The sequence below is a fragment of the Protopterus annectens genome, chromosome 6.part0 (assembly GCF_019279795.1).
Source record: "Protopterus annectens isolate FY-2018-M chromosome 6.part0, PAN1.0, whole genome shotgun sequence".
In the NCBI taxonomy this organism is placed as follows: Eukaryota; Metazoa; Chordata; order Ceratodontiformes; family Protopteridae; genus Protopterus; species Protopterus annectens.
Window position 1 is genome coordinate 989,723,198 of NC_056737.1, and position 24,516 is coordinate 989,747,713.

At 40.8% G+C, this 24,516-nt stretch overlaps 1 protein-coding gene across 1 annotated transcript in view; it reads left to right on the plus strand.

Moving 5' to 3' along the window:
* The window catches only part of LTBP2 (latent transforming growth factor beta binding protein 2), a 3,457,946-nt gene that overhangs the window by 2,834,354 nt on the left and 599,076 nt on the right, over nt 1-24,516 (plus strand). The window contains exon 20 of the mRNA XM_044074624.1: nt 10,804-10,926. Within this exon, the coding sequence (XP_043930559.1) occupies nt 10,804-10,926 (123 nt within the window). The remainder of the gene's footprint in view (nt 1-10,803; nt 10,927-24,516) is intronic.

Here is a 24,516-nt window from a genome sequence, read left to right on the forward strand (position 1 = left end):
AGATGTAAACATCGAACGCATATAGATCGACACAAAGAGCAATCTACCATTACAGTGAAACACGTATTCAGCGAAAGTGGAAACACCGAATGTGTTTCCTTAACCAACAGCACCATGTAGGCATAATAAAATTAAATCAATACAATTAAAATAAAATACTTTTCCAGGGGGGCAAACCTCCCTGTGCCCCCCACACCCCCACTACCTAAATATATTAACTCCAAGACAGCAATACAGTGGGGAAAAGATATATTTCCTTATCCCCAGGATCACACTGCTGGCTAAAGAAACACGTTCGGTGTTTCCACTTTTGCTGAATACGTGTTTCACTGTAATGGTAGATCGCTCTTTATGTGTCGATCTATATGCATTCAATGTTTACGTCTTTTGGGTTTATAATATAGACCTGCATCCTACCACCCTTCTCAGGCACTTCATTTCCATCACTTCTAGCTTCCTCATCAACTCTGCCTTTACTGCCAAGTTTCTTGTACCATACAGTAATACTGGGCACACCATTGTCTTGTACAACTTACTTTTCAGCTTCTATTCATTCTTTTGTCATAGACTAGACCTGAGACTCTCTGCCAGTTTATTGCAGCCTCTCAGATTCTAGCTTTGACCTCTTTATTCAGACTTACCTTCACCTGAACCATCCCTCCCAGATACCTGAAGCTATTAACCTGTTCCACTATCTTCCCTTCTGTTTCAAGTCTCAGCTTCTTCCAATTACCCCAATTTGCTGCTATTACCACTGCCTTATCCTTCTCTAGTTTCACCCCATGTACCTTCAGTTTTGCATTCCATTCCTCTATGCTTCACTGAAGTTCTTGCTCAGTCTGCCTCTAATGCCACATCATGTGCCTGTAATGCCACATCATCTGCATACAGCAACCTTGTTGATCTGTCCCTTCTGACATGTTTGCTAATGTAGTCCATCACCAGTATGAACAACAGTGGGCTCAAAGATGAACCCTGGTGCACACCCAGTGAGAACCCCTCTGTGAGACCAAACAATGTTCATACTTGAGTCATTGGGTCTTTGTACATAGCCTGCACTAATTCTACCAATGTTTCTGTAACTTCTAACCACCGCAGTACTGGCCAAATCAGCTTAATTGGGACCTTGTCATATGCTTTTTCCAAGTCTAGGAATGCCCAATTGGACTCTGTCCTCATATCTAGCATCTTCTCAACTATCTGTCTCACTGCAAACATTGGGTCAGTTGTGCTGCATCTTAATCTGAATCCAAACTGCTCATCTTACATTCTACTACTCTGCATATCTGTTTATCAGTCACCCTTTCAGGAACTTTCATGCAATGTGATAGGAGTTTGATGCCTCTGTACTGCCCCATTGTGGATGTCTCCTTTGTTCTTGTATACTGGCACAAGTATGCTTATTCTCCAGTCATCTGGGGTACGCATTTCTCTCCACACTGCTATGAGTACCCTGAGGAGCCTTTTCTCCCCTATATGTCTTTATCATATCTGCTGTGACCTCATCTGGGCCTGCTACTTTCCCTGACTTCATTTTTCTTGGTGCTGTTCTTACTTCTTCTGCTGTGACTTCATCTGGGCCTGCTACTTTCCCTAACTTCATTTTTCTTGGGGCTGTTCTTACTTCTTCTAGGGTGGGCTGTTCTTCTTCTCTCATCATGGGTTGTGTCTGGGGCAGTACAGCTTCTGTGGGGTTTTCTTCATTTAGAAGCTTCTGGAAATATTCCTTCTGTCTACCTTTGGTGTCCTGTGAGCAGGTTGTTGCTGGCATCCCTTATGAAGGGTGTCTGACTTTCTTTCTTATCTTTCTGTCTTTGCCTTGCAACCTTTGTGCCACCTACTGAGTCACTTTCCAGACACTGGTAGAGTGCCTCCAATTCCTTGTTCTTGGCTATTGCAACTCATTTCTTAGCTTCTTTGTTAGCCAACTGGTAGTCCTTCCTAGCCTGGTCAGTCTTTTCTAGCTCCCACTTCTTCCTGCACTCCTTTCTTTTGATGACTTACTGGACTTCTGCATTCCATCACCAGCTTTCCTTATGTACCTTATTGCCATACCTGGCTCGGCCACATATCTGTTCTGTAGTTCTCACACATGCTGTTTTGAGGTGCTGACATTCTTCAACTCCCCATATTTCTTTTTATGGTGCTAGAGCCCTAAGTAATTCCATGAACTGTTGTACTTTCTCTCCAGTCAACTTCCAGGTCTTTGGCCTGGTCTCTGTTGACCTTAGAGCCTTCTCTGACCACTGCTTGCAGCTGATTGTGGCAACCAGTAGTTTATGCTGTGGGTCAACTGTTTCACTGTGGCTGACTTTGCAATCATTGATTCTACCCTAGTGCCCCTTCCTTAATAGGAGGAAGTCTACCTGAGTTGTATGTTGGTCACTCTTGTATGGGATCTTGTAACTGTTGCTTTTTCTGAGCCATCACCCATTGTCAACACCAATTCTTGTTGTCCTGCAGGTCCTCCAAAAGCTGCCTGAATGCACTCTTTTCCTCACTGTCACACCCCTGCTGTGGAGCACTGGCTGATATTATGAATACTGCCCTATCATTACACTGAAAGCTGATTACCATGAGTCTGTCACTAATTCATAGGTTCATAGGTGTTTACTAGGCTAATGACCACAAGGGCCTTTTTAAGCCTAACCGTGCATCCCAAATCTCTGACAAGTCCTGATATCCTTGATAAGTGTAAGCATGGGCCTGGGAGATGAACCATTTACAGGTTACCTCTGTCCATTAGAGACATAGTTGCCAATTCTGATGATATCCCTCACCGTCTTCTGAAGGGTCTCTCTTACCACAATTCCAACACCATTTCTAGCCTTTACTTCTCCTGAGTAGTAGATGCTGGATCCCAAGCCAAGTGCACCACCCTTCCATCTTGTCTCTTGGATACATAGGATGTCCAGCCTTCTCCGTATCATCATGTCATCCACTTCCAAGCTGCATCCTGTCAGTGAACCTACATTAAGTGTAGCAATTCTCAGTTCATGCTTGGCAGGTTGATTGGTTTTATGTCCAGCTTTCACTCAACAGAGTTATCACTGGGCAACTAGACACCAACCAGTAGTTTAATAGGGTCACACATACACCCTTCCTAGCATGGGTCCCTGGGGTGGGTCAAGTCCTCAACCCACTTATCACTGGTAAATACCCAAGCCCATTTTGGGGGCATTGGTCAACATGACCAAATCACCTAGAGCCATATTTTACACCGCTGTGTGGCTAGCCCTGCCACAATGCTCAGTCTGTGATCTGTGTTCTTCTATCTTGAGGATACTGCACACTACAGTAGATGCCCAAAGCGGTTGGTCTGTACAACTCTTTCCCCTATAGGGCACCATGTAGAGTCTGTACTGCTGCCCACAACTCCATTCATTGGTGAGTTTGAGATGGAAGCACTCAGAATATTTTTCAGACATGGGAGGAACTCCACAGATACACACGGAGAACATGTAAATTCCAAACTGGCATTGACCATAGGTCAGGATCGAACCTTGTGCCTTATGCATCGGAGGCAAAGACCTTAACTATTAAGCCAACTGGTCTTTGCTTACAATTTTTGAGGTTTATTAAATGGCTATTCATTATTTTGGATTGTGTTTATAGAAATTGTTTTTATAAACTCAAGTCACATGATTATCATGTGATTTTTATCACATGATTTTTTTGTATATATAAATGAATGAAAAAATCAGTTGATTATTTTTATGACATACTGTTCATTTAGTGGACAAAAGCATTTAATAAATACTTGCTCTCCTTTTTTTCCTTATTAATCAGTTGATGAAGGTTTAGTTCCATTAATTGGGTATTTGAGGAGCCACTTGTTCTGTGAAAGCACAGGTGGTTAAAAAGGGTCAGATTTTTCATGACTTGAAAGGATGGACACAGATCCCCATAGCAATGTCTTTAAGAAGTGAATAGAGAGAGAGGCCTGTAAAGTCTGTCCTGCTAAGAGTTTTGAGGCTGCTGATCTTTTAGTTAGGAATTAAATGAGGTCTCAGAAGTTGCGCACCAAGTTTAGACAAAATACCTGCCAACCATGTTGCCAGATTTGCTAGCAGTTCAGCTTTCTGCACTCACCACTGTCTAAACCTAAAAAAAACTTAAACTGGCTTGAATTCCTTTATCTGCTTCTCTATAACCAACTCACTACTGCTCATAAAATCTTCTACAAACCTGATAAAATCCCTGCCCTCAGATCTTCAATAAGTCATTATACTAAATCTAGAGAACTCCAATCCACAGAGAAAGTTCTGCCAAATACTACTAAATCAAACAACATGGCTGGTGACTCACTATTTTCCAACTTCTTCTTCTTCTTCTTTTGGCTTTTCCCAGTTAGGGGTCGCCACAGCAGATCACCTGTCTGCTCATGATTGGCAGTGGAGGTTTACACTGTCGAGTTGCCAGCCCGGTGCCCAACCTTCCACAGAAGGCACACACATGCACGCACTCACACCTAGGGCCAATTTAGAGTGTCCGATCCATCTACAGCATGTCTTTGGGATGTGGGAGGAAACCGAAGCACCCGGAGGAAACCCACACAACCAAAGGGAGGACATGCAGACTCCACACAGAAGGCACCCCAGCCGAGGATCAAACCAGAGAACCTCTTGCTGTGAGGCAGCAACCCTAACCGCTGCACCACCCCAGCCACCCCCTCACTATTTTCCAACTACATCACCAAAAACTGGAACAATCTCCCGCCAGACTTAACTCAAGAATCATCTGTGTCCAAATTTAAAAACTTAATGAAACTCTTTTTCAGATTACATAGGATATGCTCCTGCCTTAACCCTATAGGGTAGAAATGACTTACTTCCCTCAAGATGCCCCTACTTGCCTACTTCAACTAAATTATTACCTCCCCATTAAACACTGCTAGTGCTTATGTATAATCATCTTTACAGAAGATTAATGGTATACTGTCCTGGTATCTTCTATTTGCACATGACGGATTTATTTTCCAAATGCTTGCTAACTATATGCACATCTGTTTTTTACTACCCTTGTCTGTTCTCATGTTTTGTTGAAATAAGCTGCGTTTTTCTTTTATCACTACAATGCAACTGCCACAATCCTTGTACCTGTATTATTGTACATTGGATGTTATTGTACCTTTTATTATTATTATTATTATTATTATACTTGGATGTAACTAATTTGTATTTGGAGCTTTTCTCCCCGGGCCTCCGCTGAAAATGGATATATATACATTCGGACTTTCCCAGGTCAACAAATGTAAAATAAAATAAATAAATAAATAAAAAAAGGGAAAGTATATTCAATAATGGGTCAGATGAAATTGGAGTAAAGGCAAATTAAGACTTCCTTGGATCTAGAAGATGTGCTTTTGCAATTTCGATGAGGCAGATAGAAGAATTTCTGAAGTACAATGCAGACATTATAGGCAAAAAATAAATCACTATAAACAAGATTGCCTAGATCCCTTACAACAGTATCTGTTTAGAGGGGTGTGTCACCTATGTGGAAAGGAAACGGTTTTGTTTACCAAAGCTAATTATGCATTTCTTTGTATTTAATTTGAGATCACTTGACATCAGTGGTATATTACTATTTTCCAAACCAGTAAGTGTTTAAATCATTTTGCGTAGCTGATGTATGTTTTGTCAGCCTTTTACTTTATTCTGCTTCACTGTTGTGATGTACTGACCCAGGCTATGCCTGAAATTGGTCAGTTTTGATCGATGCACTACCCCAGTAAACCAAGCTAAATAAATAAATTAAATAAATATGTTGGAATAATTGTGAGTCACTGGAAGATCAAATAACATCCAATTTACAGTTATCTGCAAACTTAGATAACCATAAGCCAGGAGCATTGGCCTGAAAGTTCTAGAAACAGATGTCAAGTAGGAGAGCCCAACACTGAGCCCTGTGGTACACCACTGCTAAGGCCCAACACCAAGTCCTGTGGTACACCACTGGTAAGGCCCAGCACTGAGTTCTGTGGTACACCACTGGTAAGGCCCAGCACTGAGGCCTGTGGTACACCACTGGTAAGGCCCAGCACTGAGCCTGTGATACACCACTGGTAAAGCCCAACACTGAGCCCTGTGGTACACCACTGGTAAGGCCTAACATTGAGTTCTGTGGTACACCACTGGTAAGGCCCAACACTGAGCCCTGTGGTACACCACTGGTAAGGCCCAACACTGTGCCCTGTGGTACACCACTGGTAAGGTCCAACACTAAGCCCTGTGGTAAACCATTGGTAAAACCCAACACTGTGCCCTGTGGTACACCACTGGTAAGGCCCAACATTGAGCCTTGTGATACACCACTGGTAAGGCCCAGCACTGAGTTCTGTGGTACACAACTGGTAAGGCCCAGCACTGAGGCCTGTGGTACACCACTGGTAAGGCCCAGCACTGAGCCTGTGATACACCACTGATAAAGCCCAACACTGTGCCTTGTGGTACACCACTAGTAAGGCCCAGCACTGAGTCCTGTGGTACACTACTGGTAAGGTCCACCACTGAGTCCTGTGGTACACCACTGGTAAGGCCCAGCACTGAGTTCTGTGGTACACAACTGGTAAGGCCCAGCACTGAGGCCTGTGGTACACCACTGGTAAGGCCCAGCACTGAGCCTGTGATACACCACTGGTAAAGCCCAACACTGAGTCCTGTGGTACACCACTAGTAAGGCCCAGCACTGAGTCCTGTGGTACACCACTGGTAAGGCCCAGCAGTGAGTTCTGTGGTACACCACTGGTAAGGCCCAGCACTGAGCCTGTGATACACCACTGGTAAAGCCCAGCACTGAGGCCTGTGGTACACCACTGGTAAAGTCCAGCACTGAGCCTGTGGTACACCACTGGTAAAGCCCAACACTGAGTCCTGTGGTACACCACTGGTAAGGCCTAACACTGAGTTTTGTGGTACACCACTGGTAAGGCCCAGCACTGAGCCTGTGATACACCACTGGTAAGGCCTAACACTGAGTTCTGTGGTACACAACTGGTAAGGCCCAGCACTGAGCCTGTGATACACCACTGGTAAAGCCCAACACTGAGTCCTGTGGTACACCACTGGTAAGGCCCAACACTGAATTCTGTGGTACACCACTGGTAAGGCCCAGCACTGAGGCCTGTGGTACACCACTAGTAAGGCCCAACACTGAGTTCTGTGGTACACCACTGGTAAGGCCCAGCACTGAGCCTGTGATACACCATTGGTAAAGCCCAACACTGAGTTCTGTGGTACACCACTGGTAAGGCCCAGCACTGAGCGTGTGATACACCACTGGTAACGCCCAACACTGAGTCCTGTGGTACACCACTAGTAAGGCCCAGCACTGAGTCCTGTGGTACACCACTAGTAAGGCCCAGCACTGAGTCCTGTGGTACACCACTGGTAAGGCCCAGCACTGAGCCTGTGATACACCATTGGTAAAGCCCAACACTGAGTTCTGTGGTACACCACTGGTAAGGCCCAGCACTGAGCGTGTGATACACCACTGGTAACGCCCAACACTGAGTCCTGTGGTACACCACTAGTAAGGCCCAGCACTGAGTCCTGTGGTACACCACTAGTAAGGCCCAGCACTGAGTCCTGTGGTACACCACTAGTAAGGCCCAACACTGAGTTCTGTGGTACACCACTGGTAAGGCCCAGCACTGAGCCTGTGATACACCACTGGTAAAGCCCAACACTGAGTCCTGTGGTACACCACTAGTAAGGCCCAGCACTGAGTCCGGTGGTACACCAATGGTAAGGCCCAGCACTGAGTCCGGTGGTACACCACTGGTAAGGCCCAGCAGTGAGTCCGGTGGTACACCACTGGTAAGGCCCAGCAGTGAGTTCTCTGGCATACTGCTAGTAACTTTTTCATTTTCAGAAGTGACACCTGTTACTGTAAACACACATGTTCTCAAAGATATCTGAGACAGCCACTGCACAACGTAAGGCTTTATATTCAGATTTGCTAGTCTGTTAATAATGCCTGCATGGGAAGTAGTGTCAAAGGCCTTGGCCAGGTCCAGATATACTGTACGTACTATAGAACTACTTCCACTTCTTCAGTGACTTCTGCAAAGAAATTAATGAGGTAACAGAGATATAACTATGCTTTGACAAAAGTAGAGTTTATATCCTTGTAAACATAGATTTGTATAGGTTCTGCAGACATGACTCTCATCTGACGCTGTGGTGGACATATCCTGAGTGAATTCTGCAGGATCTTAATGCAGACTAGAGCCATTTTGATTATTATGATAATGAACTGTTTTGTCAGGCACTGGATGGCGTCATATATAGAGGCAATAGTTTGGGAGGATTCTTAAGTAAACTGTTAACCATGTAATACCGTTGGGCTACTACCCTAAATCTCAACTGGAAAACTAGTTTGCACTGCTGGCTGAGATCATTAATGGCTGTGAGGGATCACATGTTTTCTAAATTAGATGAGGTCATGCTTATCAACAAATGGTTTTGAACTCTCAATATAAGAAATCTTAACCAGAAATAATCACAAAAGAACTATTTATTTATGACCATTTTCCTTCTGAAGTGTCAGCTGCATATGCTAAATTCTGAAGGCATGCAAAACGCATGCTATGTACTCTTATTTACCTGGATGATATCTTAGTTATTACACAGGATACACCAAATGAACATTTTCAAAATTAATGTAAGTACTAAAAGATGCAGCTGTGGATTTAAAGCATATTTTTTTTGAAAAAGAAGCATAATAGGGACTCTTAACAGATGAACTTTATTTATGTACCACAGAGGGACAAATTAAAGCTATCCTGTGAGTGTTCATGATTTGAAATTAATGAATCACCATATCATATCAAGTGTCTTTCCAAAAAAAAAAAAAAAACACCTAGATCAAGAAAATAGGAGTTCACCCTTGATTTGCTTTTGCCAGCTATGAAAGCAAAAATTTGGAAAAAAAAACAATAAGCTGAAAAACAGACTTATGATATACGTACAAAGTAAAGAAGCTTTGCACCTCAGAGTGAAATTTATGTGAGAAACTATTCTTAAAATCCAAAATGGATTCCTGTTTTAACTGAAACATGTTCAGGATCATTGTCTTGTGCTATGGTTGTTGGCCATGGTTTACGTTTAACTTTAGTAACTGGTAATTGGCGATTGTGAGTCCCTATTGGGAACATTACTAAACCATTGTGCAAAACACCTTGTCTTATATTTTCTAATGTTATCTAACTTGTTGTGTAATCTATGTAATATTGTCTATCGGAGCTTTCCCCCCAGGCCTCCGCCTAAAATGGACATGTATCCAGTCGGACTATCCCGGTAAACAAATGTAAAATAAATAAAATAAATAAATAATGGTTTGTCTTGTACTATGGTCATTTGCCATTCATTGGCCAGGGTCTATCTTGTACTATGGTCATTGGCCATGGTCCATCTTGTACTATGATCATTGGTCATGGTCTGTCTTGTACTATGGTCATTGACGATGGTTTATATTGTAGTATGGTCATTGGTTATGGTTTACTTGGGAAGGGACATGGTCAAATCAAACCAAACTGACCAGAGTTGGAATCAATTTATGAAACTGGAAAAGAAAAGAGAAGCTTTTTGAGATGAATGGAGGTTCCTGCAACCAGAGGCATCTGGTATAACTGTGGAGGTTGTTGAAAACATGGGTATATAATCCTACAGTGACTGAAGATCATGAAGAAGCTTTACTTGTGCCAGTGACAAACATTGAACATAGCTGATTGTTTTCATGCTACATACACATTTTAGTTGGGAAATGCACCCACATACCTGGCTAAAAAACTGGAATGATGGTATGTAACACTTTTTCAAGGGAGCAATAATGTGGTCTGGTTTCACTGAAGACCTGGTAGTCTATCTAGACCTCCTTAGTTGTAAAATGACAATGAATTCTTGAAATGGTAATGTATAAAATATGAAGCAGTGTCAGCAGCTCAACAGGAAGTGCACTCGCCTTTGGTGTTGGAAGGTTGTGGGTTCTCTTCCCCCACCAGGTACTTGTATTAGTTTTTCCAGTGTGGAAAATGCAGTGCAGTGTAAGAGGATGCTGCCCTCCTAAGTGTGCCATGCTTCACATGAGATATTAAATCAAAGTCCCATCTGTTTGTCTTGGTGGTAGTTCATGTGGATGTAAAACATCTCACTGCACTCACCGAAAAAAAAGACTATGGGAACTTCCCTGGTGCCCTGGTCAAAATTCCCTCACACAGTATGACTACTACATTGGATGTCCCTTAAAAAGAGGGCACAGAACTAGTGGTACTAACCTGGTCATTAAAGAGTAAGTAAAAATAAATAAAAAATAAAATTTTCAAAATACATCCTGCTGAACTACACTTTTGGTTATGCAAATAAAAATTAGTTATAAAAGGAGTTCTTAGGGGAACAGAGTAGTTAATAGGCTGTTAAATGGGTAACATGCTGGTACACATTGTGAAGAACCTCATCTCTCTCTCTCTCTCTCTCTCTATCTCTCTGCAAAGTTACATCTACACAAATGTTTCTCAGCTACTACACCATAGACACTCGTTTTACTGCTACAATTTGGATTTCCTGTCAAACCATTCTATCATTTGAGGCATTTAGACTATTATGTTCAATATAGACTTTTCACCTGCACTGTTGCTATTGGAATAACAATAGTTATTTCTATTTAAAAAGGCCTGTGAACATGTTGTACCTGCTTTCAATAGTTAGTGTAGCTCTTAGAAGACCAAAAATGTATGTGGATCTGGAATGTTATTTTATTATAGCTACATTGTTTCAGACTTGTTTTCACTTTCATTAACAGATGAGAATGAATGTCTCAATGCCAAAGTCTGTGCAAATGGAAGATGTCACAACCTGGAGGGCTCTTTCCAATGTTCCTGTAATCCTGGTTATGAATTGTCTGAAGACAAGCAGAGCTGCAAAGGTATGGATGTTTTTACGGTTGGACAGAATCATGAGATGGAAGTGATTGTGGTTGCTAAAGTTCTGCCGGGTGCATTTCTAACATGTATACAGTATACTGTAGCTTTGCTCCCAGGGTCTCTGCTGAAAATGGGTTCCTCTGCACCCATTCGGACTTTCCTGATAAACAAATATCAAAAAGTAATAAATAAATAAACTGTGAGAGAGATATAATGTCATAATAATTCTTAGGATAACTTGCAGCAATATGTCTGGTCATGTTTAAGTAACTTTAAACATTTTTAAAAACCTCGTATATGCTTTATACACAAACAAAGCCCAATAAATGTGTGTGTGTGTGTGTGTGTGTGTGTGTGTGTGTGTGTGTGTGTGTGTGTGTGTGTGTGTGTGTGTGTGTGTGTGTGTGTGTGTGTGTGTGTGTGTGTGTGTGTGTGTGTGCGTGTGTGTACGGTGACATCTGATGGTTTGTAAATTACCATGTCATTAGACATCTTATGTTGTAGGAAATACATCCTACAATGTAGTGGGGTCTTTTTTTACCAAACTCTTAATATCATACATGTTATTTCTAGTGATGCTAAAACTGTGTTCATTAAACCCTGAACACAAATAATTTCTGTGCTGATCCATGACACTTCAGCAGCTGGGACTTCAGAGTGGTTCAGTGTTCCACAACGCACTTAACACTGTTTATGGTGATGCCCACTGTTTGCAGCGATGCTTTTTTCTTCTGCAGTGATTATTTTTGCATAAGTGGTAACGTCTTCTAGGATTTTGCAGTGAAATTGGACCAGAAGAAAATATGCCCTACAGCAAAGGCAGTGTCTTATCTTGTCCTCATGTATAGTGAGTGACTTGCCAACAGTGGGGTGTGAACCAGCCAACACAGACATGTTCCTAGCCACCTCCCTTCCTTTGACATTTGTTGACAAGCAGTTAACATTTAGCCAGTAAACTGCAACATCCTGGGCCATCAACAGCCAAGAAGAATAAGAGTCATTCATTCGAAAGCTGCAATCCTTTCTTGCTCCAGTGGCATCAGCTTGTTTTGAACCCACAATTGCATAATTTACAGACATCAGTTACACCTTTTCACTGACTAATCTTGCTCATCATCCTACTGTTTTAAGTTTTGTTTGGCCTCCCCCTTTCATTCATCATACTTAGCTGCATTCAGATGCTTCTGTTTTGTTTACATTCATTTCACTGCTGTATCCAAAAGTGCTGCTAATTCTGTGTGAAAAACAGGACTTTTAACATCATGAAAATGTTTACCAAGAGTTGGCATCCAACGGTGACAACAGAAACAGAAGCTGTGACTTTGGGGTACCAACCTTTCTTAACACGTTCCACCTCCCCATTTTCTACACCAAGCATGTTAGAACACCTCCCTTCCACCACTGTATTCTTACCTCCTGCTCCCTCCTGCCTTACTATTGTCAGTGTTACATCCTGCCTTTCACTTACTAATAATGTAGCCTGCCTTCCTTTGACCAATGCTCCCACTGCTCTACTGGTATAGGTGTTTTGACTGCCCTACTGGTATAGGTATTCCCACTGCCCTACTGGTATAGGTATTCCTACTGCCTTACTGGTATAGGTATTCCCACTGCACTACTGGTATAGGTATTCCTACTGCCCTACTGGTATAGGTATTTTGACTGCCCTACTGGTATAGGTATTCCCACTGCCCTACTGGTATATGTATTCCCAGCTTCTTACTGTTGTCAGTGCAACAACCAACCTACCTTGTTGTTACTCTTGCTGCCCCACGTTACTAAAGACATTATTCTATTGCACCTTACTCTTATTAGTAATCTCTCTCCTCTTATTCACACTAATGACACCACTGCCCTACTTTTATCGGTACTCCCAGCTTCATACTCTTACCATGGCTGCATCTCACCTTACTCTGATAATGTAGCCGACTTTACTCTTATCAAAGCTGCTGTTACCCTACTCTTATAAGTCCTTCCAGGGTCTTATTCTTAACAGCACAGTATCCCTTGTTACTCTTATCACTGCTTCATCCTACCATACTTTGACTAATACTGCATCTAGCCCTACTGTAGCTAATGCTTCCTCTGCCCTGGTGTTATCAATACACTCATCACCATAGTCTTGCATAGCCCCCTCCCCTCCGGCATTACTCCAATGAGTGCCTCTCCACCATCTTACCCTTATCAAGTAGCATATACCCTTACTCTTATTAATGCTTCTTATCAGTACACCTCTTTTATTACTCTTAGCAATACTCCCAGTACCTTACAATTACCATGGATGTATCCTACCTTACTATTAGTACTGTTTGCTCTCCCCTTACCTACACAATGTTGCTCTGGCTCTCTTTGGTACTCATAACACTATACTTTTCCAGTGGCCCTTCCACTTCTTCCTTAGCACTGCTCCTACCTACCTTACTCTTATTAATACTGCATCCACATCATACTAATGCTCCATCCTGCTTACAACAGTATTCTCCTTCATCTTACTTTTAGCAGTGCTTCTCTTTACTGTACCTTTCTTACTTTCCCTAGTGTTCCCTCCCATCTTATTTTAAGCCGTCTTTCCACCTACCTTATACTTACCAATTCTTCCTTCCAAATCACACTTGTCAGTGTTTTCTCCCATTTTACCTGTTCCAGTGTTTCATCCTAGCATTGAGATAGAAGGAAAATAGTGGAAAGGGGTTAATAGCTTCAAGTAACTGAGAGGCGTGGTTTAGGAGAAGGCAAGTCTGAATGACGAGGTTAAAGCTAGAGTAAGCAGACCTGCAGCCATCTGACACAGAGTGTCAGGGGTAGTGTGTCAAGAATCCCAAAAAAGCTGAAAAGTAAGATGTACAAAACAGTGGTGAGACCAGTATTACTGAATGTTACAAAACCCTGGGCAGTAAAGCCAGAGCAGATGAGGAAGCTAGAGGTAATGAAGATGAACTGGCTGAGATGGTGGTAGGATGCACACTGTGGGACAGATAAAGACATGAGGACATAAGAGCAGAAATCCTACTAGCTCCAATTGCAGAAAAGGCCAAAGAGAACAGATTACAGTGGTGCGGGCAGTTTACTACCATTTGCTTGAGCTGCACTTGATTGAAAATCAAATGTTTGAAAGAATTTGTTTTAAAAACTAATTGACTGAAACCTCAATTGACTGAAAAACAATTAATTGAAAATCCATTTGACTGAAACCTAGTTGACTGAAATCCATTTCAGTGAATCAGAAGTGACAGAAAAGTAGAGAAGTGTAGGTCGTATGTGATGGTGCCATTTCTGGGGATATGATTTGCTAGGGAAGTGAATCTAGAAGATTATGTGTGGATTGGGAGCACCCCCATCATCTTGCACCTCCACATTTATAGATGTTTATGTTTATGTTTGTGCACCAAGTCACTGGGTGTGGTGTTTTTTATTTTCTCCAATGGCTGTACAACCATTGAGTTAGTATATATACATATATATATATATATATATATATATATATATATATATATATATATATATATATATATATATATATATATATATATATATATATATATATATATATATATATATATAATTGTGGAGAGCAAAATCCTCACATGGAGGGTGCAGGGGGGTTGCCCTCCCTGCAAGAATATTATTTTATGTTGTATTTTCTTATGTTGAATGCTTTCACTGTTTTGTGATTCAGTGAAATGGGTTTCAGTCAAGTGAGTTTTAGTCAACTGAGTTTTCAATGAATTGCTTTTCTGTCAAATTCCTTCAAACGTTTCATTTTCAGTCAAGTGCAGTTCAATCAAATAATAGTAAACCATTTGGACACATATGCAGAAAAGCAGAATACAACCTTATGAAGAAGATTTTAGACAGAGTGGAAGAAGGCAAGAGGAACCAAGGCCATCCAGTAAAGAGACTGATAAATTGTGAGTGAGAACACCTGCAACAGTCAGCTAAGACTGTTGAAGAAGGTAGGAGAGTGGCATTGAATCAAGAGAGATGGTGACAGTTGAAGCAATACCCATGTAGTAAGTGGGAAAATAGGGTTGTTGATGATGATGATGATGATGATAATGTTAACGATGATAATGATGATTTTGATAATGATGATTATGATGATGATGATAATGATGATAATGATTATGATAATGATGATGATAATAATGATGATGATGATGTTAATGATGATGATGATTATGATGATAATGATTATGATAATGATGATGATGAGAGTGATGATGATGATTATGATAATGACGATGCTGTTGATGATGATGATAATGTTAATGATGATGATGATGATTATGATGATTATGATAATGATGATAATGATAATGATTATGATAATGATGTTAATGATGATGATGATTATGATAATGATGATGATGTTAATGATGATGATGATGATTATTATGATAATGATGATGATTATGATGATGATGGTGATGTTAATGATGATGATGATGATGATTATGATGATGATGATGTTAATGATGATAATGATTATGATAATGATGATGATGAGAGTGATGATGATGATTATGATAATGATGATGCTGATGATGATGATAATGTTAATGATGATGATGATGATTATGATGATTATGATAATGATGATAATGATAATGATTATGATAATGATGGTGATGTTAATGATGATGATGATGATAATGTTAATGATGATGATGATGATTATGATAATGATAATGATGTTAATGATGATGATGATGATTATGATAATGATGATGATGTTAATGATGATGATGATGATTATGATAATGATGATGATTATGATGATGATGGTGATGTTAATGATGATGATGATGTTATTGATGATAATGATGATGATGAAGCTGATGATGATGATGATGTTATTTCTTCCTTCCTTACCCTGATCACTGCTTCCTTAAGCTGTACTATTACCAATGCTCCCTACCATCCTACCCTTTTCATTGCTTTATGCTACATTACCATTACCAATACTTCCTTCCACATTAGCCTTATTAGTGCCCCCTCCCATCCTTCCCTTTTCACTGCTTTATGCTACATTACCATTACCAATACTTCCTTCCGCATTAGCCTTACTAGTGCCCCCTCACATCTTACCTTTGCCATGTTGTTTATGTAGACATCGCTTCCTGCTGCTTTCAGTCCAGCAATGGTTGCAGCTGTTTTTCTAACAACTGCAGTAAACATATTCCGTACCCACATGGGATACCTTTGGTTATGTTCCTAGCAATGTCTTGCCCTTGTATAGCTCTGCTCCTTAGTATTTTGCCAGTCCTTTGTTATCACAAACAGGTTATGCTATTCTCTGGATGCAATGTGTGAAATCTGCTGCTGTTACTAGTTATTTTTGATCATATCCTCTGTAGAGCAACTAAAAATCCAAAAGCATCTTATAATAATCATTGCAATAGTGATCCCAACAGCTTCAAGATGTGGTCTGTGTTTAGGCTCATACAGTTAAAGAATATACAATTCATTTTATTTAATAATTAAATAACCATCCTAAACTGATCTAATGCCTAATTACCAAGAACATTTAGTTTAATTCCCCCCTTACCCCAGGGACTGGTGTGTATAAAAACATTGTCGATTAAAGCAATAACCTTCGACGTGATGTGGTATATTGAAGATTTACCCATGGTTGGTGTGGTTTAATCACGAGGGCAAAGCCCGAGTGATTAAACAAAGGCAACCGTGGGTAAATCTTCAATATACCACAACCACAGAGTCAGTTATTGCTATTATACAATGACATTGTTTAGGAAAAAAATACTTACTTTTCTTAAATAATGTCTTTGTATAACGCCGGATTGCTGTTCTTCCGCCGGTTGTGGTATACAGAATCTGCTTTTTGATGTACTGTGCATGCATATGGGACTTGCGTTCCCACGCATACCCAGTACATCAAGGCTTTGAAACAGAAGCAACGGAAAAAGAAAGTCTCTGTTACTCCGTTTTCTCTCTCTTTTTTTTTTTTTTTAATTGTAAAAAAAAAAAAAGATTTTGGGGCAGTTTATACCAACGGAAATAGTCCAGGCGACCGGCCCTTTTTCCGTTGGTTTATTGTGGGATTTACAACAGGCACGCTGGTTGGGCTGGCCAATCAGCGTGCACGTTTTAGAATATTAATAGGGAGGAATTGTATAATAATGAATTATGTAACTGCTGATTTTCATTTGCACCAAAACAGGCGTAAATTCAGAGAAAATTAATTCCTTCATATGAAGCAATTTAACTGTAGCAGGGTCTTATCAGATAATTTATGGTCTTAATTGTAAAATTAAACAAAATGCAAATAGTATGAGACATAGAACAATATCCATTACACTTTAACACAACAGCACCTCCCACTTTCTCCTGCATCTACAAAGGAACATAGGAATATGAGGATATAGGAGCGATATGAGGCAAGTGATCACAGGAGGACCTGCCAGGTACTCCTTTAAGCCGACACACTTTAAAGTTCTTACCACCCATTACAAGTACTCACCAGTGCCCACTTCCTAACTCATGCAGGTCAGTATGTAATCCTGGTGTAGGTTTGTGTCCACCCACTCGATCATTAAGACTAGTCTTAAACCAGACAAAGTAGTCCTTTGCTTGACCTGTAGCATAAATTAGTTTCATAATCTGGAAATACATTGAATTTTAAACCTATCCCTCCAGGGGAGTCTTGTTGGTGTAAACTTAAGTCCCTAGTGCAGGTGTGCTACTAGACCTGAGGCTTTTAAAAATAGAAGAAAACTCAGAATTGACACTTTTGCATAAGTACAAATTTCTGAGTAATTCCTGATTCATCCATTGCTAGATATGTGCTTTAACTTAGTGATATGCACTCTAAATTGATGTATACTAGAACTGAATTTGTACACCTTTACAGAGTTTTTGCACTTTAAAACTGCATATAAGGATTGTAACTTTTATCACTGCATTTGATTGTTGTACTGAATCCAGATCAATCCAGAGCTGAATATTTACTCTAAATTTCTGAATTGCAATGTATTTCACAAATAAATAGTGCTGCTTTAACATCTAAACATTATTTGCTGTGTTCTTCCTTTCTGTTCTAACTTTCACTGCCTTAGATTATTGCCACAGTAGTTTACTATGAGTTCCTGCACTTCTGTTTGCATTTAGGGTTGTAATTTGATTAGTTTCTGCATTTCTGGGTGCTACAGGCAGTGTTTTTACACTAAAAAGTCTTTAGTCTGCACTCTAGTAACAGTAGAGGGTAAACAGGCCTCTTCCGAGCTTCCCACCTCAGATTGTGTGTGTTTGTTACTGGCCAAAATGCTAACTTGTTTTTTTTTTTGTTTTTTTTTTGCTGAGTCCTGATTCATCCACTGTGCTACTTAAGATCTTTAAAGTGCCGATTTGTACTCTATCATGATATATACTAAAGCTAATGCTATATTTGTGCACATTTACAAAGTTTTCATATTTCAAAATAGCTTTTAGGAATTATTGCTTTTACCACTGTATTTGAATATTATTTCTGAATCCAGATGCATCCAGATCTGAACATTTACTCTGCATAGATGAATTGCAATTTTGTCTTCATAGGTTCATAGGTAGATACTAGGCTATTGGCCCTAGGGCCTATATAAGCCTAGCCAAAAATGTACCCTGGCTTTCGCCACCCAAGAAGATTATTTTCCAGTGCCCCTGTCGAGCAGAGCAACAGAAGTGATCCCCAGGGTGAATTTCCTATTTCCCATCCAATCATCAAAATTTTTCTTGAAAGAGTGCTAATGAGGAGCTCTGTTTGACATAGATAGGTAGTCTGTTCCAGAGTACGGGAAGTCTGTGGTACAGGAATCTATCCCTCCAGCATGTTCTGTTTATTGTGGTGACAAGGTTTAGGTCCCTAGAGCGTGTAGCTTGGAGGGATTGGTATTTTTTTAAGTGGAGCATGTCCAACAGCTCTGGGTTTGACATAGCTTTGTATGTTAGGCAGAGATCGCCTCTGAGTAGGTGATATGCGATGGAGTAAAGCTGCAGTTTTTTGAGACGGTCTGCGTAGGGCATCTGTTTGAGGCCAATAATCCTCTTTATGAGGTATTTCTGTGGCCTTTCCAGTTGTTGTAGATGTCTTGTGAGGTACATACCAAAAGGGGTATTGTACTTTATAATGGGTCTAATAAGTGATGAGTAGAGGGGAACAATGACCTCTTTTTTTCTGGATGAGAAACCTTTTGTGATGAAGTGAGCCACATAGAAGGATTTTCTGACCACTGTGGCGATGTGATTATCAAAGGAGAGACTACTGTCTACATATGTCCCAAGGTCTCTTATCACATTTTCGGCATTAAGTAGACTACCAGCTATGTGGTAGTTCATGGGTACAGAGTTTTTACCAAAGGGGATGACAATACACTTTTTGGCATTGATCTTCAGGCCATGGCTTTGACACCAGACATCTGTCTCAGTGAGGCCCTTTTGTAGTATGTCCACATTGTTAGGAGTTTCGATTATAGTTCCTAGTTTGCATTCATCTGCAAACTTTGTTAGCCAAAGACCTTCTGTGTTAGCCTGTACTTCAGAGAAGTAGATACCAAACAGGAGAGGACCCAGGACTGAACCCTGTGGTGCTCCACTTGTCACTGGCCTGAAGTCGGATTTGGAGTCTGCTACTTTCACAGTGTGGGTTCTGTCCATGAGCCAGTTGGCAACCCATCTTGTGACATAGGGATTTATACCTAGTTTAGTGAGCTTATCTGTAATTCCACAGTGGGGGATGGTGTCGAAAGCCTTGGCGAGATCTAGATAAGCTGTGTGAACCACCTTACCCTCATCTATGGCTTTGGTGACTGCTTCAAAAAAGTCAATCAGGTTTAGGAGACATGATCTGCCTTTTACAAATCCGAACTGGGTAGGGTCCAGAGTTTGGAGATTATCAGTGTCTTTGTTTATGAGTTCCATGATGATACATTCCATGGTCTTGTAAATTACTAGTGCTGATTTAATATCTGTGCATTAACTGATGTTTCCCTGCTCTCAGTTCTAACTTTTAATGCCTTGGGTTATTGCCACAGTTGCTTACATGAGTTCATACACCTCTATTTGTTTTTATTTTTCTAACTTGGTTAATTTCTACATTTTGAGTGCTCTGTACAGTGTGCCTACATTAATAAGTCTTTTGTCTGCACTCTAGTGGCAGCAGAGAGCAGTCGGGTCTCTTCTGAGCTGGGAATCACTGTTTGTGATTTCAAAGTGTGTGTGCCTACTATTGCCAGGTGGCTAGCTTGTTTGTTGGCTTCTCTGCCTGTATAAAGTTCTAGAATTTGCATGTTGTTTCTCATTGTGCAATGGCAGTTGGCAGTGTCTTGTGTAGATGCAGTGCTTAGAATTGCATTTTCCATATCAAAACCACCCGCTACAATTTCGTGAGCACATAGTCACACAACAAGCACCAGGTTTATGCAAAGAGGGGCACCACTCTGAGAAATTGGATTATGTCTCTAATTTTTAGCCAACTAGCACCCTTACAAATCTATTCTTCCCTATGGTGGTCGCACAAAGAGAAGCAGAATCCCTTCAGTACTACACTCCCTGAAGCCCACTATATTTGTACCTGAAACCATGGATCATCACTTTCCTACTGTCTCTGTAGCCAGCCTGGTAGCAATGGGAGACTTCAGATATTGTAATAATTCTCTCATGTTTTCTGGCAGCCACCTTTCTTAAACAATCTGATACATTTTGTGAGAGATACACTCATACCCTGTCTCTTGCGGTAAAGGTCTCACGCACAGCCACTACAAATACCAAACAGATTGTCAGAAACTCACAACACTACACAATATCTGCACACACACTATAGGACAAACATATAGCCCCACAGCACGTGAGAGATCCACTTATACCCTGTCTCTAGAGGCAAAGTTCTCATACATAGCTGCAACAAATATCAACAGGTTGTTAGAAACCCACAACACGACACAATACAAATATATATATATATATATATATATATATATATATATATATATATATATATATATATATATATATATATACTTATGCTGAGGCTCTTAAAAAGAAATCTACCAAATCCAAAGCCTTAACAACTTCCCAGACAAAGTTGTCTTCTTCTTTTAGCTGCTCCCATTAGGGGTCGCTACAGCGGATCATCTGTTTCCATTTCTTCCTGTCCTCTGCATCTTGCTCTATCACACCAACCACCTGCATGTCCTCTCTCACCACATCCATAAACCTTATCTTAGGCCTTCCTCTTTTCCTGTTACCTGGCAGCTTCATCATTAGCATCCTTTTCCCAATATACCCAGCATCCCTCCTCAACACATGTCCAAAACAACTCAATCTTGCCTCTCTGGCTTTGTCTCCAAACCTTCCAACCTGGGCTGACCCTGTAATATACTTATTCCTAATCCTGTCCACCCTCATCACACCCAGTGCAAATCTTAACAAAGTAATTACAATAAATAACCTCAGCAACCTCAAAAGCACACTATGAAAGCAACATCCACCATGGTATATTCATCCTCAACTTACAGTGTCACTACGACCAAGCAATAAGGCAGGCCACCACACAATCCAACATTTTGGTCATAGGAGACTTCATTGTGAGGCACACCAATGTCACACTTACCAGGGTAAGCAAGGAAAAGATTATAGTTAGTTATCTCTCAAGGGCAAGGATCTGTCAGATCCCACATGCACTCTGGTCATTGAACAGCAAGTGTCCGTATGACTCTGTCACAATCCATGTGGGAACAAATGATCTGAGATGCACCTCCCTGGACTATATGATGAGAGACATGACTGAGACACAACTGTGCTCTTGGACAATGTGTTTCATACTGGTATGACCCTAGCATTGGGCAGTATTCTACTATCACCAGGAAAGATACCCCAATATGAACAGAATAAAATTGACTGTAATAATTGGCTTAGTTCTTGGTGTCACTCAAAGGGGTACAGTATTTGTCAGCCAGAGAAGATATGATTGACAGACCATGCTGCTTTGCCAGCAATGGTCTGCACCATTTCCCTCTAGACTTTGAATATTGCTTAAAACCTTATCCACCCCCATAGTGCCTATTTTAGGCATTACCAACCTGATTAACCTTCCAACATAGCAAAACCAAACCCAAGAAAATCTAAAGGTGTTATTTCTCAATGCCAGGAGTCTGGTCAAGAAACTCCACTCCCTGCAAGCTCTCATCACCCTGGAGAATGTAATTGTCTGTGCTGTTACAGAGACATAGTTTAAAGCTGCAGTGAGCACCCTGGCATTTTCTCAATGTATATAAAAATAAACACACCTCAAGCCTGGTCATATAGTATGATGCACTTGACCTTCTCCACATCCAAATTATCATAGGTAAAGTTTCATGTCATATTTTAAAGCTATATATCCCCCTCTATGATCCAAGAAACCCATAACACATATTTAAATGTACTGGAGACATTCCCATTTCAACTCAACATCATACTCATGGGTGACTTTAACTGTCCCACTAAAAACTAGGAATCGTACACAGCCCCAAACATACAGACCCAAAGATTCCCGGACTTTGTAAACATAAATGCCTTTGAGCAGGTAGTCCGTATGTCCACTAGGGGTGCTAACATCCTAGACCTAGTCCTCATCAACATGGGGGACCATTGCACACACACCCTCTCTGAGAGTATTGCCATTGCTAGTCAGGTAAACTATAAAGCTGTCTCCTTTAAAATAAAACTAAAACCTGAGACACCAGGTAACCCTAGAACTTTTAGAAATTATTCCAAGAAAACAATTATACTTCTAAGTGACTCCCTTGAAAATTTTCTAGCTCCCCAATCCCAGGAAATACTGCTGTATACAATGAGTCATTCACAAGAAGTGTCTGTAACCATGTATACAGCTGTATAGAAGCTACAGTACCCTCCTGATATAAATTCACAACAAGCTCAAAAAATAAGCCAACCTGGTTGAATCACAACATTGATAGGTAATATAACTAAAGAAAGAAAATCCTGGACAAAAATAGCAAGTTCGGTGCTCAACAAGGTAAAAACTTATTCATACTATATAAACAACTCAGAGGTCTAATTAAGTCAACCAAAGCCACATCTGAGGTAAAAGTCACATTCCAGGCTAAGGGCAACCACAAGGCATTCTTCAGTTATGTTCAAAACCTCAGAGACAATACACAACAATGTGTTGAACTAACTGTAAATGGAGCCACCTGTACTAAGCCTGAGGACAGCAAACCTACTGGCTGATAAATTCAGTTCCAGTTTTACCCTACTGTATCCCCCAAAAACCTCTTGGGAAATACCCCATAACCATAGCACCCCCAACTATCACCAGGAAACAGGTCTGCAATGCAGTCTCCAAGGCAAAATATACTGCATCCATGGGACCTGATAATATCCTAGGATGTCTCCTTAATAACATAAAATGTGACCTTTTGGGGCCTCTAGAAGTAGCAGGCTTTGTGCCAAGTGAATGGATGACTGCAGATGTTACCCCACTACACATGGATGGGCCTTCCACAGACCCAGGAAACTACTGACCCAAAAACATGGCTAGTCTTATATGTAAGACCTTGAAAATAATTATCATAGACATGATAAATAATGACATAGGAAAACCTCAGATGCTAGATCCAATTTAGTTTGGTTTTATCAAGGGAAGGTCATGCTACCCAACCTGGTGAACTTCTTTGAGAAGCACGCCAAAGCAATGGATGCAGTTAAAATAGTACATACTGCATACCTCAGTCTGGCCAAAGCATTCAAGACAATTCCCCATTTGGGCATTGTGGGCAAGCTCACCAAATTAGGTATAAGCACCTCTGTCATCTACTGTATAGCCAACTGGCTCACAGATAGGACCCAAAAAGTTAAGATAGGGGAGTCTATCTCCAGAAAAAGTCCAGTCATTAATGGTCTCCCCCAGGGCCTGGTGCTGGGGTTGCTTCTGTTTGGAGTCTCCTTCTCTGAAGTTAAGGCTAACACCAAAGGCCTCTGGCTGACCAAATTCACAATGGATTGCAAATTAGGTGCAGACACTGAATCCTTCCAAGACTTAAACATCCTCCAAGAGGGTTGACACAAACTAAAAATTGGTGCCAGTATCACAATATTAAGCTCAGTTCTAAGAAGTGCATGACAGTATCCTTCTGTAGTGGGCCATCGCTGTAAATTACTAAATTAATAATACATGCTTAAGAGTAGACCCAATACTCAGGGGATTTGGGAACACATCTAGACAGTGACTTGGTCTTCAGCATTCAAGTGTCTACAGAACAGAAGTAAGAAAATAATTCCATGTTGCACAACTTATGAGCCAGGGTATGGCATCCAGGTTCAAAGATGTCATTGTTCCATTTCACTCTGTCATCATAAGATAAAGCATTGAGTACAGTGCACCCATTGGCATGTAACTGACCAGGCATATCCAACAGAGGTTCCAAACAAAAAGAATACATGATATAGAAAACATCTCCTACCTGGACTATCTCAAAGCAGTGTCCTTGTACTCTGTCTTACTAGCTGTTGAGAGGCGACGTATGCCTGGTCTACAAAGCATTCTCTGATCCAGCCTTAATGGATGTGTTGCACATCCACAAAACATCACCAGAAAC